A 20,513-nucleotide genomic window follows, 5' to 3' on the forward strand; every position below is an offset into this window, starting at 1 on the left:
CTTCCTTTGACTCTATCAGCATGTGAAGTGGGATGGTTAAGCCAGATTCAGTTAGGTCCCCCCTGGAAAGAAGTGGAATAGCTATAGGTCTGTCTGAGTGGGGTGGCACCCCATTCGTCTTCAAACACTGAAACAAACCCCAGTTAACACTTTCTTTTTGTGGGGGACGCTGCCCTTTGTTTCCATCCCAGTTCCCATTTGCCACAAATAAAGTAAGTCCATTGGCTGTGTTCCTCTGTGTGGGCTGGGAATATTTTTGAGACATCCCTTCCTGAACCCATTTCTTTCTGCCTGTCTAGCACCACAGCTTCTATGACTTCATCGTCACCAAGGCCCGGGGGAAAAGCGGTGAGTTTTTTCTGCCCTTCCTCCATTCTGAGTCTACCTGGGGAAGTAATGCGGGGGGCGCGTTCTGTTCTAGTTACTGTGGCACAGACACAGTGGTGGTCAGAGTCAGATTGGGCTGCAGTTGCATGTTGGCAGAGAGAAGGTTGCTTGGGCTAAGAGAAAAGGCAAAGGGGCATAAACAGAGAAGCAATGGGCAAATCACAATGAGACTGTCCCCTGTGACATGGCAACAATCAAAGAGGTAGCGACTGAAGCATTGGTGAAAAAGGAGAGGCTGAAAAGGGGATGCAGATTTTCCTGTGGGTTATAAAGTACTTGGCTGAGGTTGAAGGTTCAAGAGAGGGGTTTGGGCTATGGGGGTAGGAGTGATAAGCTCCAATATGAGCCTTTTCTCTCTCCCGTGGGGTGCTCCCCAATCCAGGGCCGCTCTTCAATTTTGATGTACACGATGATGTTCGGCTTCTGAGTGATGCAACAGTGGAAAAAGATGAGGTGAGGAGGAGGGGGGAACCTGGCCCAGCGCTGCCAAGTCCATGGTCTTTACAGGCCTCCCAACTGAGAAATCCTTCCACCTGACATAAGAGCCAGCATGGTTGTCTCTTACCGCAGGCACTCAGCTTCCTGTACAGCACCCCACCCCACCCCACCCCTCCTGACCATAGTTTCCCCCACCCCAATTCCCTCTTGTCCCCATCTCCAGTCCCACGCCGGCAAAGTGGTGCTTCGCAGTTGGTATGAAAAGAACAAAGCATATTTTCCCTGCAAGCCGGTGGGAGCCCTACGACCCCGAGAAGAAGTGGGACAAGTACACGGTAGGGAGTGGGGAATCGGGGAAGGGGCGTGATAAGGATGGGGGAGCTCTGAAGGAGGGAGCGTTCAGCAGGGGAGAGGCGTCTCAAATACTGGAAGTGTCAAATGACTTGCCTTGCGAATTTATAGCAGTATGAGTATATCCCTGTGAAATTATATTGGGGTTTTTTTCAGAGTACTCTAAATGCTATGTCTGTGATGTCTTGCCCTGTAAGGTAGGCCAAGATCGATCAGTATCCCTGTGTTACTAATAGATCATTGAGAGATAATGGCTTGCATAGACCTTTGCGGCAAGTTTAAATAGCTGAGGTGATATTGAACTGGGACTGTTCCAGCTCATGACCCCATTCCCTTAACAACCACAGTACTCAACAGTCTGTCTTCACAAGTTTTCCCTTGCTGGAACTCTCTTGCCAAGGAATTCTTGATGGTGGTCTCTATCTTCTGCTTCGTCTTCTCTGTCTAACTGAGAGGTTTTGCTTGATGATGATGGTGACAACCACAACAATAACAACAACTTTTATTATTTCTATTCTGCCTAATTGACTGGGTTGCCCCAGCCACTCTGGAAGGCTCTAAAAAGTCACCTGTTTGACATCTTTTGGGAGGGCGTTCCACTGCCGAGAAGGCTCTCTGCCTGGTTCTCTGCAACCCCACTTCTTGCAGTGAGGGAACTACCAGAAAGCCCACAGGTGGATGTCAGTGTCCAGGCTGGACAATGGAGGTGGAGGCGCTCCTTCAGATATATTGGGCTGAAGCTGTTTAGGGCTTTAAAGGTCAGCACCAACACTTTGAATTGTGCTTGGAAATGTACTGGAAGTCAGTGTAGATCCTTTCGGACCAGTCTTCTATGGTCACAGCAGTCACTCCCAGTCACCAGTTTAGCTGCCACATTCTCGGTTAGTCGTAGTTTCCAAGCAATTGCTTCATGGTTGTAGACGTTTTAAACTCACCATTCCTTGAGGCATTTTGGCAGCAGTCTTTTATAGCTGTGACGTGGTTTTTGTTGGGACTGGGCTGTTTATTGTGTTTTAATAATCGTAAGTCACCTCAAGTTTTGAAGAAGCAGGAGGGGAGAATGTTTCAGTGCCTTTAGAGCAGAGATGGATGGGAACCTGTGGACCTTAAGAAGTTGTTGTTGAAACCCCAACTCCCATAAGCCCCAGTCAGCATAGCAAATGGTCAGGGATAATGGGAACTGGGAGTCCTCCAACATCTGAAGGTCCCACAGGTTCACCAGCTGCAGTGTTGTGTGTAATGTGTAGCTTGGCCTAGTGTCCTCCATTCAAATTGCTCACTCCTTCATTCCAGAATCTTGAGCACCTTGTGCTGCAGTTATTTAGCACATCTGCAAAGCGATCAGGTTTGATCACCCCATTGTGTGACCCGCCCTGAGATTGTCGGATGAAGGGCAGTATGTAAATTTAATTAACAAACAAGCAAATAATTTTAAAGGAGAATATAGCTTGGCAAGTACTAAGATAACATCAAGAACAGATGATAAACAACATTAATTTGCCTTTACCCAAAGAATAGAGGAGACTGAGAGCTGACTGCTGCTCTTTAACATCCTCCTTTTAGTGTGTGGATGTGGCATTTGCATCAAAGATTCTGAAAATTCAAGCTCCTCCTCTTGCAGATTCATCCAATTGATGACTCGTACACAATCTGTTTCCTGCCATGTTGCTTTCCCAGCAGCTAGCAGAAACGATGATTCTTAACCCACAAGGCCATGGCCTTGTCCTTTGCATCATCAAATTTCCTCACTCGTGGTTTATCACTGCGGTCTGTTAGGTCATTAGCATTATTCCGTTGTAAATGAACGAGGCTCTGCTGTTCTGTAGTCACCCTAAGCGCAAAGAGATGCCACTGTGGTACCTGACCTAGCTATGTAGTGGTGCCCCAGTTCATGTGGTTTTTACAAGCGGTGCCCGGTGCTTCCTGGCAAAACTTCTACAGCATGGTACTGGAACAACTCCCACCCTCTTCTTCCTTCCCACAGATCCGCTGAGGGATGGATGAAGTTGCTGATCCTCTATTGGTGTGATACGTGTCTGCCTTCCTGAAGCTGCTGCAGCATCTCTCCTTTATCCCACTCCAGCCCTCCAACCTCTGCAGCTGCACCTTCACCCCTAACTGTATCAGCCTTTGGTGAAATAAACTTTGCCTCACCTAAACATGAAGTGTTGTGTTGTACCACTTGTGGCCAAGGGCTGCCAAATCTGCCGGATCAAAACTTCATTTGAGCCATGGGATAGTGCTAGAATCTGCTTTCAGACTCTGGGTGGGTTCTAAAGCAGGCTTGATCAGTTGATTTCTCATTTTCTCTAACAAGTGTTTCATGCTACTTACTGCTAAGATGCAAAATAAGTAACAAAAGACGCTAGCCTGAAAATAAATTGCCTCACCCTCATCAGAGTTGTATTGATCTGTTTTTAATTCAACAAGGGAGAAAAAGATTAAATAAATTTAGATTAAAGATTAATAATAATAATAATTAAAGAGGAAAGAAAGAAGAAAACTACAATTATACAAAAAAATACTAATAACAGTTAAAGGGACATATTGACATATAAAAGGAAGGTGTGGGGGCAGAACAAACTCCTTTCTAATTTATAATAGTTTCCATTCCTAGTTACCTGCAAGCAGTTCTTGTTCACCCCAGACAACCATGCAAGCACCAGTGTTCAAGCCTTACTGAAGTTGTCTACTTTATATATTCAAACTCTGTTAAAGGCACAAGGGGTCATTTACTTGCTTCACTCTGAACCCACTTTTTGACTCTGCACTCCCCACCCGCCACCCAACGTGGCTGACAGCACTACAAAATCACACTTAAAACCCACATGCAAATCTCAGAACTGGATTTCTGTAAGGCTTTCCTTTCAAGAGGGTGGAATGTGTTCCATAATTCTCACATATCTGCAATTCCAGGGTGCAAGACAAACTTACAACAAAAAGTATTGATGGAGGTGTAATAAACACAACACATGTAACACCCATCTTTACAAGTTGGAGGGTGATTGTGAATATCAAGCTGCACCTTGACTAAGTATAGCTATCTTCCCTCATTTCTGTTCTCTTTGACCTGGAATCTTAACAGTCACTAAAGAATTGCCATTAGTGTTTCCTCACTTTTCCTGGTTGCCATGTTGCTTCCAGACAATGACCACTTCCAAAATAGGTTATTTATATTTATGCTGCACCCAGAGAGTAGTTGGTGGTGATTATGAAGCATCTTCACACTGATTGGCTGAGCTGCAGCAATGTCACAGAGAGGAGAAGCAGACAGTAGGGTCTCTGTCATGGACAAAATGCAGGAAAGGGGAAAAGCGACTGAGAAGGGGGGAGAGAGAGGATGGGCATAGAGAGCTTCATATGGCCAGGAGGTGCAGAGCTAAAGAATTGTAGCTCTTACGATAACACTCGCCAGCTTGGCCAATGATCTGGAGTGATCAGACTTGTAGTCCACCTACGACTCAGGCCAAAAGTTAGCTAGCTGTAGTAAAGGATTCTATATGGACATGAACAGGATCTGTATGCTTTGTTAATTCCGTGGCTGCTGTTTCTCTGTCTTTGGGCTGCTTGGCTTACATAATGCATAATGGCTTGACGAGAGTCTGACTCTGAAGATATAACCGGTGCATTCTGAGTGGATAACTAGTTTACCCAAATCATAGTTCACAGTAAAAGAGTTGGATTCACAAGTGTTGCCTCCTTCCTCATAAAGAGCTGGGGATAGAGTTATGGCCCTCCAGTGTCAGGTATTTAATTCCCAACTTAAGATGGTACAAAGTTGCTTAAAACAACGTGACTGGTGAAAGTATTGGATTACTAGAATGCCTCAATGGGACATTTTCTCCCATGGGCACCAGGGGGTGCTGTAATCCCATTAGAGGCACAGCTCAACCCATTTTGAAGGCTTTTATATACAGGAGGGAAATGGGGTCCCTGTATAGTGAGGTATGTGTGCTTTTCACTAAGGAAGTACCACTGCTGCACACAACATCCAAAGGGAGAGAAATTCCCATACGGAAATATAATAACGCCTCCTCTGAAAGAGAAGGTGGGTAGCTTGGGGGTAATTCTGGATCCTTTGTTGTAGCTTGAGGCTGTGGCACCGAGTGCCTTCCATCAGTTTCAGCTGGTGGCCCAATTGCATCCCTATCTGGACAGGGATAGACTGCCATCTATGCTCCAGTAACTAGGTTAGATTACTGTACTGCAACACATTATGCATGGGGCTGTCTCTGAAGATGGTTCAGAAACTTCAACTAGTGCAAAATTTGGCAGTCAGGTTGCTCACCAGGGCAAGATGGTTTGAGAATATTACACCGATTCTGGTGCGACTGCATTGGCTGCCAAATAGTTTCTGGGCCCAATTCAAAGTGCTGATTTTGACCTATAAAGCCTTAAGTGGCTCAGGACTGCCTATCCCCATATGAACCGACTCTGTGTTCATCATCTGAGGCCCATATTCATGTGTCCCCCCCCCCCCCATGAGAGGTCTGGAGGGTGGCAACGTGAGAATGGGGCCTTTTCTGGCATGGCTCCCTGTTTGTGAAATGCTCTCTCCACAGAGGTTTGCCTGGTGCCTTCATTAGATACCATTAGATGCCAAGCAAAATAGTTCCTCTTCAGCCAGGCCTTTGGTTGATTAGCATTCTCTGGCTTTTAAAATGTATTGGAGAGGGTTATCGGTTTGTTTTTGTTTCATTATGTATTGTGTATTCTCATTTTGTATTTCTATGTTGTGAACCGCCCTGGGATCTTCGGATGAAGGGCAGTATAGTACAGTGGTACCTTGGGTTACAGAGGCTTCAGGTTACAGACTCCGCTAACCCAGAAATAGTACCTCGGGTTAAGAACTTTACTCCAGGATGAGAACAGAAATTGTGCCGCAGCGGCAGCGGGAGGCCCCATTAGCTAAAGTGGTACCTCAGGTTAAGAACAGTTTCAGGTTAAGAATGGACCTCCAGAACGAATTAAGTTCTTAACCAGAGGTACCACTGTATCCAAATTTTAATGATGATGATTATGATGTCTTGGTCTACACCAGACTCCTTTTATTTTAAAACAATCAAAGACATCGTAAAAACACAACCGAGGGACTTCCAAATCTGGGGCAATTTCAGCAACATCTCTTTTTATATTTTGCTGGAGCTTGTACATCCTCCCCCCAAGCTGGGTTTGAACTGTTTCTTACAGGCTTTTGTGTGCAGTGCAGATGTGCAGGCTATGCATGCTTAACACAGAGATTGTGCGTAAATACCTTTGGCACACAGGTAAGTTCTCACTCGCCCATAGAAACACCTGTGAACACCCCATATACATGTCATGATGACCTCCATATTTTCTGCCGGCACTCTTGCAAATACAGAACCCTTACCCCCCCCCCCAATGTTTGTGGGTGCACACAATTGTGTAGAGACACATCTTGTATTTAAACTATGTTCTAGCACTGATATACATTCAAATTAACATGGCATGAACTATGAGAAGGCAACATGCGGTAAGCCTCAGTAGGTCAAAATGTTCTGAACTGGAAATGTCCTCAGCATGCTTCCTCACCAGTAAATCCACTAAGTTAAATAGGGTTTCCGTCTGGGAACAAGTGGGTGGAAATGAAACATCATAGCACCATCCTACTATGCATGTAGTCCGCTCAGTAGTAAGCAGTATTGTATTCAGCGATCGGGATCTGGTGACCCTCTGGTGTTGCTGGTCTACAGTCCCCATCATCTTTGTCTATGGGCTATGCTGGTTGGGGCTGATGGAAGCTGAAGTCCAGCAACCTCTGGAGGGCCATAGGTTGCCCATTCTTGTACTAACATGCGTAGGATCACACCCTTAAAGGGGATCGGCCAGTTTACTGAGCTGCCTGAGGTTTCTAGGCACCAGAGGTCTTCCTAGGATATCAACGCCACATTGGGAGTGTGGGATAGATTGGAGGGAAACCTTGGCTTCCAGGGCCTGACATTTCACGGTTCTCTCTATTTTGAATTTATTCGCCTTTCCAATTGAGGGCTCAGGGGCAAATTGCTTTGGAAATGGGTTGTGAGAGATAAGGCAAAACAATGAAAAAATGACCGGAGAGGAGCAATCTCAGAAAATAGGCAGTAGGCAAATAGATAGAAATGTCACAGATTGATGTTTCTTATGAAGTGGACTCCAGGCCATAAGTGGTTTTCTCGGGTGGGGGTGGGGAGGGGATCTTAATCCTTAAAACACCACAAGAATCTTGGCTGCTTTTGTTGCAATGGATTAACAGGACTACCCTTCTGGAAGCTGTTAGCCTTGTTGCAGTCTATTCGGTTCACCATTTCTCTAAGCTCAAGTTACTAAGCAGGAAAAGGAGATGGGGAACCCATGGCCCTCCAGACATTGCTAGACTCCATCTCCCATCAGCTGCAGTCAGCATGGCCAATGGCCAGGAATGATGGGAGTTGGAGTACAACATCATCTGGGCTAGAGAATCGCAGTTTCCTCACTCCATTTGAGGTAGTTATATTACAGTGGTTCACATACGTTAAAGGTATGGCTCATTACCACAATAACCTTTTGGATTATAAAGATTAGAATAAAAATGTAGCCATGGGAGCAAGATCTGAGGAAACAAATTGCCCTAGTCACTTGTGCCTTATTTCAGGGAATGGTTCCTTATTTCCTATTAACATTTAGCAACTGTTTCTTGAAATAAGGAACTGGTGGCAAGCCTAGAACAAGCAACAACATCTGGAATACTGCCACAAGTGTTAACACCTAAATGTAGCACTATAAAGAAAGGATGTAGAAAGTTTTGAACAGCTGTCACCTGTTAAAAAAAAGAAAAAAGATTTATATTGGTGGAAAAGTGACAATGTAATGTAGGGAAACAACAACAACAGTCACAAACTCTCCATAGAGCCAAACTCCTGATTTTGAAAAACCAGAACAGTCTCTCTCTCTCTCCCTCTGAGAGGTGGGGAAACATGTGTTTCCCCATATGTTGCTGGCCTACAACTCCATCCTCCCTGGCCTTTGGCCGTGCTGGTGTGGGCTGAGGGGAATCCAGTTGCATCTGAAAAGGACCACAGGTTCCCCATCTCTGTTTTAGGGCTTAGTTCTCAGTGAAAAAGTAAACCTGTGTCAGAGCTATACCACATCAGGATGCAATTAGGAGCTCACATGACTGAATGCTCCTAATAATCATTATTATCATCCTTGTGCATGAAAAATAAACAATAGTAGATGTGCCGCTGCTTCTGAGGGATCTGAAATAAAACTACCACGATCCGAGCAGGACTTTAGAGGTTTGGTGCGGCCATGTAGTTGTGGAGCACTTTCCTTACCAGGAAAGACTATGTTTTGTTTTGTTTTGTTCTTGTTTTTATACAGTGGTACCTCGGGTTACACATGCTTCAGGTTACATACGCTTCAGGTTACAGACTCTGCTAACCCAGAAATAGTACCTCGGGTTCAAGAACTTTGCTTCAGGATGAGAAGAGAAATTGTGCAGCGGCAGCGGGAGGCCCCATTAGTTAAAGTGGTGCTTCAGGTTAAGAACAGTTTCAGGTTAAGAACGGACCTCCGGAACAAATTAAGTACTTAACCCGAGGTACCACTGTATTGTACTTTTGTGCTTCAAGTAAAGGGCAATATACAAATTTAATATATAAACAAAATATTGTGGGGTGTGTTTTAGAAGGAATCTGTGAAGTGGGTGAGGATGGAGGAAGGGGTGTCCGCAGAAATAATTCAGGGTGAAAGATTCCTTCATGGCAGGGGGTTGGACTAGATGACCCTCATGGTCCCTTCCAACTCAGCAATTCTATGTTTCTTTGATTCTGTGAACCTTTAATATCAGAAGGGCGAAGCCTAGGCTAGAGCCCCCTATGTGCCTTCCATCAACGGAGCCCACTTGAAGTCTCAAGAGGTACAGATCCATGTCTACCATCTCGGAGAGCATTAGGCCTCTGAGAAAGGACCTTCTACCTCGGCTATTAATTGCAGTGAAATTTCAGCTGGGAGCAGTATGTACGACGGAAAAAACAGGCCTCCGCCTATTGATAGTTGGTTTGGAATGAGCTGAAACCTTTTGATCTTGGACAGAATTGCTTCCTAAACCAGGAACATAGCAAGCAACCCTAGATATTAAAACACTCTTTTGAGAGTGAGTTCCCATTTTTGTGGTATATGGAGGATAAAACAAACTTTCAGGGGGGAGAAACAACCCAATTTATGGAGCAATTCATTCTAAGTGTAGGTGGGTGGGAATTGCTACTCTGCTATTGTGTCCCTATTTCCAGAAGAGCCAGAAGGATTTGCTATCTACTCATACATTTGCGAATCCCAAGAATCTTGTCATGCAAGAAACCCCTTTTCTCCAGCTGCTCAGGGCTCCATTCTGATTTTTCTCTATTCTTTTGTTTCATCTAAACTTATTTTAGATCAACTAACTTATATAACCAAATCTTGCATAAGGCAATAATTTTTTTAATGTTATACAGCACTTACTCTTTTTCCACCTACCCTGAGTGCTTAACGCCTAAAATATCTGCCTTGCTCCTGATCTGTGTGGGTGGACTGTAGCCATCAAACAAACAAAAAGAGGATGAGGGGCGCACTCTGAATATGTTCAGAGGCACTCTCCCGTCACCACAGGTGCCAACTTCAATATATTGGGGGGCAAGTAAGCCCCGCCCCATATAATCCATCACATAACACGGTGTTATGTACTGAGTTGAATAGGATCCAAAATGCAGCAGTCTGATTGGTCTTAGAACAATAGGATCCAGAATGAAGCAGTCTGATTGGTCCACAGGAGCCACCCAATCCAACTCCAGGTGGAAGTGAATCCACAACCTGATTGGCCTACAGGAGAATCCCTGAATTAGCCAATCACGTGGGGCCCATTGTGTAAATAATGCATATAAAGCAGACATTCTGGGGAACTTCCATCCCTCCTCACCACTATGAGCTGAATAAAGAGCATGAAATCCACACTCGACTCAGAATATATTTCACACGGTACACATTATTTGAATGGCAATGTCCATCAACTTGGGGGCGCCCTCAAATATTTTGTTGGGGGGCCAAAGGGATCTCGGCCCCTGGGAGTTGGCCCTGTGCGTTCTTAGGCTGAGCCACACAGACACCTCGGATTGAAATCCGGTTCTGCTTCGAATGAAGTCTGGCTCCTCCACTCCCGCCTCCTCACCTGGAAGAGAGCGAGGCGCCCCGTCCGTCTCCTTGATGCGCGATCCCCCCCCCCCAGCCCCGCTTCTCTTGCTGGCCCCTCGTCCTTCGCGACGTTTCCCCTCCGGAGCCCTCCGCTTGCCCGGCCGCCTTGCCCGCCCAGCCCACGTGGACGCGGCCCTTGCCAGGCTCGGTAGCTGCGACGGCGGTGGCATCTGGTTCTCATCAGAGGCCTCGGGCGGGTTGAGTTTCCGCGGTTTCTGGGCGCTGGCGGTGCCAGGCAGCGGCAGCATCGCAGGCCGGCCGGCCGGCCACGGCCCCGCTTCGGCCCCCCCTCCCTTGGATCCCGGCCCGGGACGGGACGAGCCCTTCCCCGTTTCTTCTGAGCCGGGACACTAACTCAGCCCCCGCCCTCGAGCCTGCGCGCTCTGCAGCTCATCCGGAGCGAGCGAATCCTAGACGGAAGGAGCCGGCAGAGGAGGAGGTACAGGACCGGACCGAGCCCGGGATATAGTTCGAGAGAGAAGTGGCGGGGTGCAATGGTTCTGGAGCCCGTGCTTCCATCCTGCCCGTCCCCAGGACCCACCCACGCCCCTATCTCCCCTCTCCCTCCTTGACCCATCCCACCGCCCAGGTCTCTCCATCATCCTCCCGCCCGCCACCCAAGGGGGCGTCCATCATCTCTCATCTCCTGGCTCCCGTTGCCATGACAACGTGCCTTGGCTGGTACAGTGGCGGCGGCAACAGCGGCAGCCAAAACAAGGGTGCGGGGAGAGATCTGGGGTCTGGAGCGGGGAAAGGGCACGGGGAGCTGGAGAGGGGGTCTGGGGGCGAGAAGATGGCTAGGACTGGCAGAGCTGTTCTTAGGGGTGTCATTGGGGGGCGAGCTCATTTCCAGGCGTGCAACTGGTGTTTCCCCCCGCCCTCCGCTGTTTTTAGGCAGGGGTGGGGGGAGGACAGGAGTCTTAGTCCGGTTTCTCCACTAGGAGGCGCCTTACACACAGCAACGTTGCCTAAGGCCGGGAAGGGGTGTAATTGGGAATTTATAAACCGGGGGGGTCAGCCCCTTTGCCCTCCACCCAGCAGATTTTCACTTCTTTTCACGAGGTTCCACCCCCAAAAATAAATATGGAAGAAGGCTCGAGGATTCTAGCAGCGGAGAGATGGAGGATTTATTATCCTAGCATCTTCCTTTGCTCTCAAAAGAGCCGTCCTCTTAACTCTTGGCATCTTCTCCAGGGTGGGGGGGCGGGGGGGGCGCGCGTGAAACTGTCCCTTGCAAGGAGGAGTGCAAAAGCAGAGGAGGGCGAGAGGGAGCTGCGCACGTGCGCTCCTTGCACCGATTGCCTGGGGAGTGTTCAGTTTTGCAGCCAGTTTCTGCCTCGTGGGCTTGGCAAGCCTTTGCTTCCTTCTCCAGGTTGGGCACTTATTTACAAAAAGCCAAACAAACCCGAGCGGCAGCTCCGCGCGTGCAAGAGCGGGAGCCAAGCGCTTGCCGAACGCCCCTGATTCTCGCACTGGCCGCCGCCGCCGCCGCTCCCGGGTCTGGATGAATGAGTGCCCGGGCGGAACCATTCCAGGGACCGGGGGTGCGCGTGCATGGCGACTCCTTGGCGGGGAGGAGAGAGACGGTTCTCCCGCTGCCCTTAGCGGGACGGGGGCTCGCGCAAAGGAAAACCGGGGAAGAGAGGTTTCGGGGACCGGGCAAGGAAGGGGTCGGGGAGGGGGCGCGGGGGGCGCCGCTTTCCCCAAGCCCCATCCCTTCTCTTCTCCCCCCCCCATGCCTTTAATGGTTCTGGCCGCGTTTAAAGGGCTCCGACCGGCTGGGGCGGGAGCAGACGCTGAGCAAGAGCGGCGGCTGGAGACGGAGGCGAGGGAGGCAGCAGGCGGGGAGCGAACGGCGGGCAGGTACAGCCGGGATCCGCGCAAAGTGCCGAGGGGTTGGGGGGACCCGGAGGGGAGGAAGGAAGGGGGGCATCACCCCACACATGGCCGCCCCACTCCCCCTCCGTCGCTTTCGAGCAACAAGGAAGGCAAAGAAAAGGGTGGTTTGGTCCTGCGGGGGGGATGGCGCGGGATCCCCCTCCCTTCCCTGGGGTCTTTGCTAGACAGGGCGGGGGAGCCCCTGCCTGGGTCTGTGCCAGCAGCAGACGCCCCATCTGTTGCCCCCACCCCTCTTTTGTGGTGGCGCTTCTTGCACTGCTCGCCCCCCTCCGCCGGCTCTCTTAAGCCCACCGTTCAGGGAGGTTCCTCGCTGGTTTTTCTCTCCGGTTTGCGAAAGGGGCTTCCTAGCAAGTGGGCGGCCGTCACAGGAAGGAAGCGGGGCCGGGAGAAGGGGGGAGGCGAAACGAACAGGTAAGGGAATAGGGGCGAGAATGCCAAGTCAGAGAAGACTGGCCGTTTCGAGATGGCACCAGCTGGGTGTGTGTCTGGGTGGAAGAGATCAACTCTTTCCTTCTTCCCCGCCACACAATGATTTGGTTCCTTATCCTGGAAGAGCCCGATCCCGAGTGGAGGAGCCTGGCTAACGCCCATCACACTCCAGCTGGGCTTGACTTGCCTGTGTGTGTGTGTATTGGGGGGGGGGTCGCTTAGTAGGTAACAGAGACATCACCTCGCTGGCCCCTGATCTGGCGATTCTACGCGATTTGCCGGTGGACTTGTTTGCATCTGGTTCTTTGCTTTTGTTAAAACGAAAAACAACCCCCCCTCCCGTCTCGTCATTCCTGGAACCAAAAAAAATTAGGCATTTGTACTGGAGGAATTTCCAAGCATGTTATCTTAGTGGAGCTGGTGAGGATGCGGATTCTGCTGGAGGGGCCAGAATTCCTCCTGCTATACCTTTATGATGGCTGTTTGGAGTTCAAGGGAGTGGGTTTTGCGAGGAGGGGTCTCCAAGCTCTGGGAATTGGGTCAACTTGATTGATGGTGGTGTGTTCTGGAATGGAAGAGAGGAAGGAGCTCTAGGCTCTCATGTACCTTTAATTGAATGCATTGCTTTTTTAGAAAAAGGAGAAGGGGAAAAAGAGCATTTCCTTATTTTGTTAATCCCCACAAAAGATCTGTGAGTGAAATCCAATTGTTCCCATTTTGCAGAGTGGGAAAACTGAGATTAGGCTTACCCCTAGAGGACCTATGCCTGTGATGTTGTTTTGAACCCTGGTTTCCGAGGCCCAGTGTTGTATTTGATGGACAACTCTGAAATGTGTGTGTAACAGGTTGGTCTCTCTCTCTATTGGCAGGAAGATTGGTTGATCCCAGACTGTTCCTCCTACTTGTGCTTTCCTCCCTGGTTGCGGGCGTAATAATGTATTGGGTCTTAGAATGGTTATGGTTGCTGTTCCACCCAGTGCTTCTTCCAGGCCTCTTTCTGGGAGGGGTCTGCTTATAATTCATGCCTGTTAAGGAGGGAAAAGTAGACAAAAAGGCATTGGGGAGGGGGAGAAGCTTGGTATGTGGGATGGAAGATTTCTCTCTCCTTCCTGTGAGGTGGAAGATTGAGAGGCTGAGCATTTGGGTTGGGGGGAGAGGAGGAGGAATGAAATAGCTTGTTGGAGGAGCTATATCAATGAAGAGCGAACCCAGCGGTCTGTGGTTTGCTTGGGTTGCAGAAGGTTGCATTGAATGAAAAGGGGGGGGTGTATGCACATTGGTTAGGATATTTGGAGCGACAGGCTGAGAGGCTGGTGGGTACTGATGTTATGAGGTGGTCTGCTGTGGGGCCACCATCGTGGGTGGGGCTGATTCAGTGCCTTAGTGTGGTGGGAAGGGACAAGGTGGCAGCGGGAAGCCACTGGAATGTGTGTATCGGCAGCAGGAGTGTGTAAAGATGTGATTGAATATTACACTTATTTATTGCAGTATAGGGTTTGCATGTTTGTTCCAGTTCAGCTGAAGAATGGGGGGCAAGGTTGCTGGGTGACCCTTAATTTGGGGGGGGGGGATCCCTTCCCACCACACTCAATAGAAACCACAGAAACATAGTTTCTCCATGCCCACATACAGCTCCATATACATCCCTATTTTAAAGTATGCTCAGTGGTCTAAGTAGATGACACTGGGCTAGGCGGACTGATGATCTAATTGGCCTCCCTCACTATGTAAGCTAAGGTGGGGGCGCTTGCAGGCATTGTGTGTGTGTGTGTGTGTGTGTGTGTGTGTGTATTACAGTTCTGTGATCTGTGGACAAGAAGTCCAAAATAGCATGGGAAGTTGGGTAGGGATATTGGGAGGTGTTACTGTGTAATAGATGTAGATTCGAAGCTGTGTGTCTGCATTATCTCGAGCTACTCTGTTCTCTAGATTAGACTCTATGATAAATTCTGCAAGTCTCTATCAACAAAGAGTTTTGTAGTTCCTTTAAGACTAACAAATTTGTCTTAAAAGCGTTGGTCTTTCAGGTGCCACAAGATAATGGTTTTGGCTGCAGAAGACTAGCACAGCTATCCCTGTGGGGAAGTACCATCACAGGGTGTTAGGCTCAAAACAAGGCTATAACATCAAAGTGTAGAGTAGCTCTTTATTTCTCTCCATTTTAAAAACATTTTCTTAGGAGAAACTGATCTGTGTTTATACCACACCTTAGAATAGTGCTTGGTAGGGCCTCTGGGAAGCAGGTAAAATTGCTTCATCAGCCAGCCTTTGCCCACGGCTACCAGTTTGCCCATTCCTGCTTTAATGCATACTTTAGCCACCAGTTCGTACTTGCAGCCAGTGGTAAAAGGATAGATTTGCATTGCTTGCTAATGGCTGGAGCCATTGAATTTGTAAGCGTGGGGATAGTACCGTATGTGTTCACCTGAAGTGTGAAAACTCTGATCTTGCATATGAAGGGCAGGAAGTGACCACAAATGTTTTCAGAGAGCTGTTTTGGGGATGGCATATTGACAAGTTGGGGAGATGAATTAAAAAAACCCCAGCGAAGCATGGGAGCTTTCTGAAACCTGGATGGTGTGCAACATGCGGCTGAAGGCCTGTAGGCACAAGGGATCTAGTTCACACACAAAACCACAGCGCTTGGTTTCTTGTTACTTCGCCTCTTTAAGCTGAATGTGCGATGCCAGTCTAGTGAAAATCATTGTGTTTGAAGTGATGGGGAAATGTGGTTTATGGCCTACAGTTGGGGGTGGAAGGAAGACTGCTTGACCTACAGAAAGTCCCATGTTCAGTCCTTAGTAGGTCTAGGAAGGTCTAGGAAAGACTGCCAAACCCTGAAGAATCTCTGCCAGTCAGTGAAAACAAGGCAGGGCTGGTTGAAGGTTGATCTCTATAAGGCAGCTCTCTATTTTCCTAGCTCATTCAGACATGCAGAGTATTGCCTTGATTATAGAATCATAGAAGAGTTGGAAGGAACCCAAGGGTCATCTAGTCCAACTGCCTGCAATGCAGGAATCTCAGCTAAAGCATCCATGACAGACGGCCACCCAACCTCTGCTTAAAAACCTCCAAGGAAGGAGAGCTCACGGCCTCCTGAGGGAGATTGTTCCACTGTCAAACAGCTCTTACTGTCAGAAAGTTTTTCCATATGTCTAGTCAGAATCTCCTTTCCTGCAACTTGAAGCCATGGTTTCAAGTCCTCCCTTCCAGAGCAGGAGAAAACAAGCAGGAGAAAACAACCATCTGACAGCCCTTCAGATATTTGAAGATGGCTGTCATATCTCCTCTCTGTCTCCTCTTTTCCAGGCTAAACATATCCAGCTCCTTCAACCGTTCCTCATAAGGCTTGGCTTCTAGACCCTTGATCATCCTAGTTGCCCTTCTCTGCACATGTTCCAAGGTGTGCAGATGGCTCCTTGATGATGGAGCCATCATCTACGAACCAGCCCATAAGGCCCCATTTGAATATGAGGTGAACTGGCAAGAACTTTCCATTGAAGCATTGCACATGCCCAGTAGTCAGTTTAATTGGGGCCCTGAGCCATTGCATGTCTTCTGTGAACATTCTAGGGATCTGTAGCTGAGGCAGGTTTTGCAGTGGCATGCAGTGGCTGAGGGCCCTATGTAAATGAGACTCCCGTTAACATGCAGTGCAGCATGGGCAAGTTCTTTTTGCCTGCCCGTATCATTTTTCAGTGGGGCCCCACAATATTTGTTTGGAGATGTTGTACATAGCAAGGATCGGGGTGGTGGACTTGTCATGTTCCAGCAGGTGCCATTGTGGGCCAGTGTCCCAGTCCAGGGAGGTATAAGACACCTATGCAAAACACTCTCCAAGGGGAGCTGGGATGATGGTGCCCAAAGCAAGCTAAGCTCTGAAGCCCTAAGAATCAGTCCAGGTTCAAAGTATCATTGAAAGGCAAGGCCAAGGGACAAGTCCACAGTCAATACCAAAGGGAATACAAGTCACAGCCTTCCTGGGGCCACATGCCAATGGTGGGCCAAGACAGAAGTGAAAGTGAAGGGGTAAGACGTGACCTTCGTACAGCCGCCATGCAAAAGCCAGAGGTTTCCACACACACACAAACTTCATGTCTCCCTCCACCCTGGCAAGCGAGAGGCATTGCCTCAGTTCAAAGACACATTCTCGTTAGGCAAAGCGCTTGACAATGGTGTAGAGCAGGCCAGGGGTTGTGTGGCCCAGGGGAGGCTTATAGGGCCACATTTGGCCCCTGGGCCCGAGTCTGCAGCTCCTGCTGTAGATATTGGGTTATTTGCATGGAGAGAATCCTTGGGAATGAGAAGGGAGCCACCTCTGGTTAGTGCCATCTTTGTTTGTTTTGTGTGACAGGTGGCATTGCTGCCTTCAGCTTTTCTTCATTGTTGCAGGTGTGTGTGTGTGTGTGTGTGTGTGTGTGTGTCTGTGTGTGTGTGTCTGCTTGTGCATGTGATGCAAGATGCTGTGCTTGCTTCTCAATTCTGTGGGTGCTGTTTCATGCTGTGCATGGCGGGTGCTAATGAGAAGCTGCAAGGGTGTTGGAAGGAAGAAAACGAGTTCCTTGGCGGCTGTGACTCTTTACTTGGGGTGGCGGCGGGTGGGAAGTGTGGATCTCTAGCCAAGAGGTGCTGTTACGCATTTGCAGCCCCTTTCGGGAGGGGCTCCAGGGAGATTTTCAGATTGGCATTAGTAATTGTAAACCTAATTCCAGAAGACTCCCTTTATTAGCAACCCTCCAAATAAGTGCTACGCGACCTGGCTGCCCAATCCTTCCTGCATTCCTCCTGGGAGGAGAATTCCATTCAGTGATGGGGGGGGGGGAATCTTTGCCCCTCCAGATGTTGCTGGACTGTAGCTCCCATCCACCAGTGGGGCCAGGGAGGATGGGAGTGGCACAGTACAGTGAGATCTGGAGGACCACACAAGTTCCTCATTCCTGATGTGTAGGATGGCAGCTGATTATACACACAAAAACACATAAACATGTCATTTCTGCTCTGCTGCTAGAGGCTTTGCCTTTTGACTGCACAATGTTGGACTGGTGCTTAACCACCGTTTCCTCTTCTCTTCCCTCCCCCCCACTTGCAGGCTGAATGACCTGCCTGTGTCTGGCCCTGCCTGACCCCAGGCAACTCCCTGGTGATCATGTGGCGGCTGCTGCTTATGGCCACCACTACAGCTGTGGTCCTCCTTTCCTCGCCGCCACCTGTCCTGGGTGTGCTGTCCCCACGCGCCGCCTTCACAGTCTCGGACCTGTCCCTCACACACCTGGCTGTCCACCATGACACGGGCGAGGTCTACCTTGGGGCCATCAACCGCATTCTCAAGCTCTCGGCCAACCTGACCCAGCTGCGGGCTCATACCACGGGCCCGGTGCCCGACGACCCCCGCTGCTACCCTCCGCCCGGCGTGCGACTCTGCGCTCATCGCCTGGCCCCCGCCGACAACGTCAATAAGCTTCTGCTGATTGACTACGCTGGCAGCCGCTTGGTGGCCTGTGGCAGCATCTGGCAAGGGGTGTGTCAGCTCTTGCGGTTGGATGATTTGGCCAAGCTGGGGGAGCCGCACCAGCGCAAGGAGCATTATCTTTCCGGCGGGCGCGAGCCAGACGCCATGGTTGGTGTGATTGTGGAGCAGCCAAGGGAGCCCAGCCAGTTTTTTGTGGGCACATCCATTGGCGGGCGCTCAGAGTATTTCCCCACTCTCTCCAGCCGCCGCCTGACCCCCGACGCCAGCAGTCCCGAGATGTTCAGCCTAGTCTATCAGGATGAGTTTGTCTCCTCCCAGATCAAAGTACCTTCGGACACTCTCTCGCTCTACCCGGCCTTCGATATCTACTACGTTTCTGCATTTGTCTCCGGTGGCTTTGTGTATTTCCTCACCCTGCAGCTGGACACAGCTCAGACCCCGCTGGAGCCGGCGGGAGGCCCAGGTGGTCCGGGCGTGACTGGCGGAGAGCGGTTCTTCTCCTCCAAGATCGTGCGCTTGTGTGCCAACGACACAGAGTTCTACTCTTACGTGGAGTTCCCGCTGGGCTGCTCCAAGGATGGCGTGGAGTACCGCCTTGTGCAGGCTGCGCAGCTGGCCAAGGCAGGCCGCGAGCTGGCCCGGTCGCTAGGCATCGCGGAAGGCCAGGATGTGCTCTACGCCGCCTTTTCACAAGGCCAGAAGAACCGCGCTGCCCCGCCCCGCGAGAGCCTCCTCTGCCTCTTCACGCTGGATGAGGTCAACCAGCGCATCCGGGAGCGCATCCAGTCTTGCTACCGAGGGGAAGGCCGGCTCTCCCTCCCCTGGCTTCTCAACAAAGAGCTGCCCTGCATCAACACGGTACGATGCTGCGCAATTTGGACTCCCCCCCCCCCAGTTCCTACTTGCTAGTTTCTGTGTCTCCCCCCCCCCAAGAATAGGACACCCCCTCCCCAAAATTTTGGTGCTTGAGAGATGTTTGGGCCTTTTCTGCCATTCTCTCAACCTCCTTGGTCCCATTTTGCCCCAGAACTCACACGTAACAGCCCAGGAAGTCTTGTTTTGGGTCTTGTGAACAAAACCTGTTACATTTCCTCTGAAAATTGAGGCACAAACACACTGTAGGATAGGGGTGAGGAGCCTGTGGCTGCGTGATGTCATTGAACTACAATTCCCATCATCTCTGACTGCTGGCTGGGGCTGATGGAGCCCAACATCCTCTGGATGGCCACAGATTCCCCATCTCTGCTCTAGAATATAGGAGTTGCTGGGGAATAGAGTGCCATTGTGTACCCAGCTCTAGCTCTGTCATACAGGGAAAGGGCACCCAATCCCGTTTGATGTTGACTCTCGCCTCCATGTCTCCCTGTCTCCAGCCCATGCAGATCAATGGGAACTTCTGTGGGCTGGTGCTGAACCAGCCCCTAGGGGGCCTGCAGGTCATTGAAGGGCTCCCGCTGCTGGAGGAGAAGGCTGAGGGGATGGCCAGCGTTGCTGCCTACACCTACCGTGGCCACTCGGTTGTCTTCATTGGAACGCGTGCGGGCAACCTCAAGAAGGTGAGATGTTCTCCGGTGTATGGAAAAGGGGTGGGGAGGGAGAATGTGGGAGGGCAGAAGTGGTTGTCTCCACACGAGTGTGGCTGGATTCCCTGGTTCAGTCCCCAGCATTTCCAGGCAGGGCTGGCAAGGAGCCTGCCTGCAATCCTGAAGAGATTCCTCTCGGTGTAGACAACTCTGATTTAGGCAGCTTCCTATGAGACATCATGGTCTTAATCTGAGCTGGGTCTGTGTAAATGAATTAAAATTCCTCAGAAGCCTCCCCTAATCGGGACCATCCTCTCTGGCACAGCTACTGTATTTTCTAGAAGAGTTTTCTGTTTCTAGTGGGGGTATGCTATCATTTTACCTTCACCAGGAAAAATAAAAATGCATTCTCCAACACGGTTTATGTGGTCAGGTGGTCTCCTTTTTTCCAGAACAGAAGGGCACATCTTGTGTAATCTCATTCAGAACTCCTAAGTGTCACTGTTAGAATTTTAAACAAAAGTCAGTGTCAGGCTGTAGAATGTGAGTGATGCATTGGCTGAGACTATATTTTTCTGTGCATTGTGGCCACATATTTTGAGTACCTCTGTCTATGTGCTGAGTGCCCTGTTCTCATCACTGCAATCTCCCTAGCTGGGCTCCACACACCTGGGCTGGCAAGGGTGGAAGCAGCTTCCAGGAAATCTTAGGCACCCGCGTGCATTTCTTATTTTTAATTAATTTCACACTTCTGGTATCACATCTTCCACTTGCTGTGCTGAGAGTTGGGCAAGAAAGTGCCAAGAGAATAA

The 20,513-nt window shown here is 49.6% G+C and overlaps 2 protein-coding genes across 5 annotated transcripts in view; both read left to right on the forward strand.

Moving 5' to 3' along the window:
• Positions 1–3,169, forward strand: part of FAM50A (family with sequence similarity 50 member A) — a gene marked incomplete at its 3' end in the record, with an annotated part of 10,961 nt that extends 7,792 nt beyond the window's left edge. Inside the window, 5 exon segments of the mRNA XM_080988541.1 lie at positions 300–348; positions 770–840; positions 1,049–1,093; positions 1,095–1,160; positions 3,161–3,169. Coding sequence (XP_080844667.1) covers positions 300–348; positions 770–840; positions 1,049–1,093; positions 1,095–1,160; positions 3,161–3,169 — 240 coding nt within the window.
• A 7,372-nt stretch (positions 3,170–10,541) lies between these two features.
• PLXNA3 (plexin A3) overlaps positions 10,542–20,513 on the forward strand; it is a 72,405-nt gene continuing 62,433 nt past the window's right edge. The window contains exons 1-3 of one of the 4 annotated variants that reach the window (XM_080987383.1): positions 10,542–10,819; positions 17,798–19,036; positions 19,552–19,734. In XM_080987383.1, coding sequence (XP_080843509.1) covers positions 17,855–19,036; positions 19,552–19,734 — 1,365 coding nt within the window. In that variant the 5' untranslated portion in view covers positions 10,542–10,819; positions 17,798–17,854. Of the gene's footprint in view, positions 10,820–11,728; positions 11,753–12,139; positions 12,244–17,797; positions 19,037–19,551; positions 19,735–20,513 lie in introns of those variants that run through there. The other 3 variants (XM_080987384.1, XM_080987382.1, XM_080987385.1) reach the window with 3 other exon arrangements.

This window comes from Podarcis pityusensis, assembly GCF_964106645.2.
Source record: "Podarcis pityusensis genome assembly, chromosome: 17".
Classification (NCBI taxonomy): domain Eukaryota; kingdom Metazoa; phylum Chordata; class Lepidosauria; order Squamata; family Lacertidae; genus Podarcis; species Podarcis pityusensis.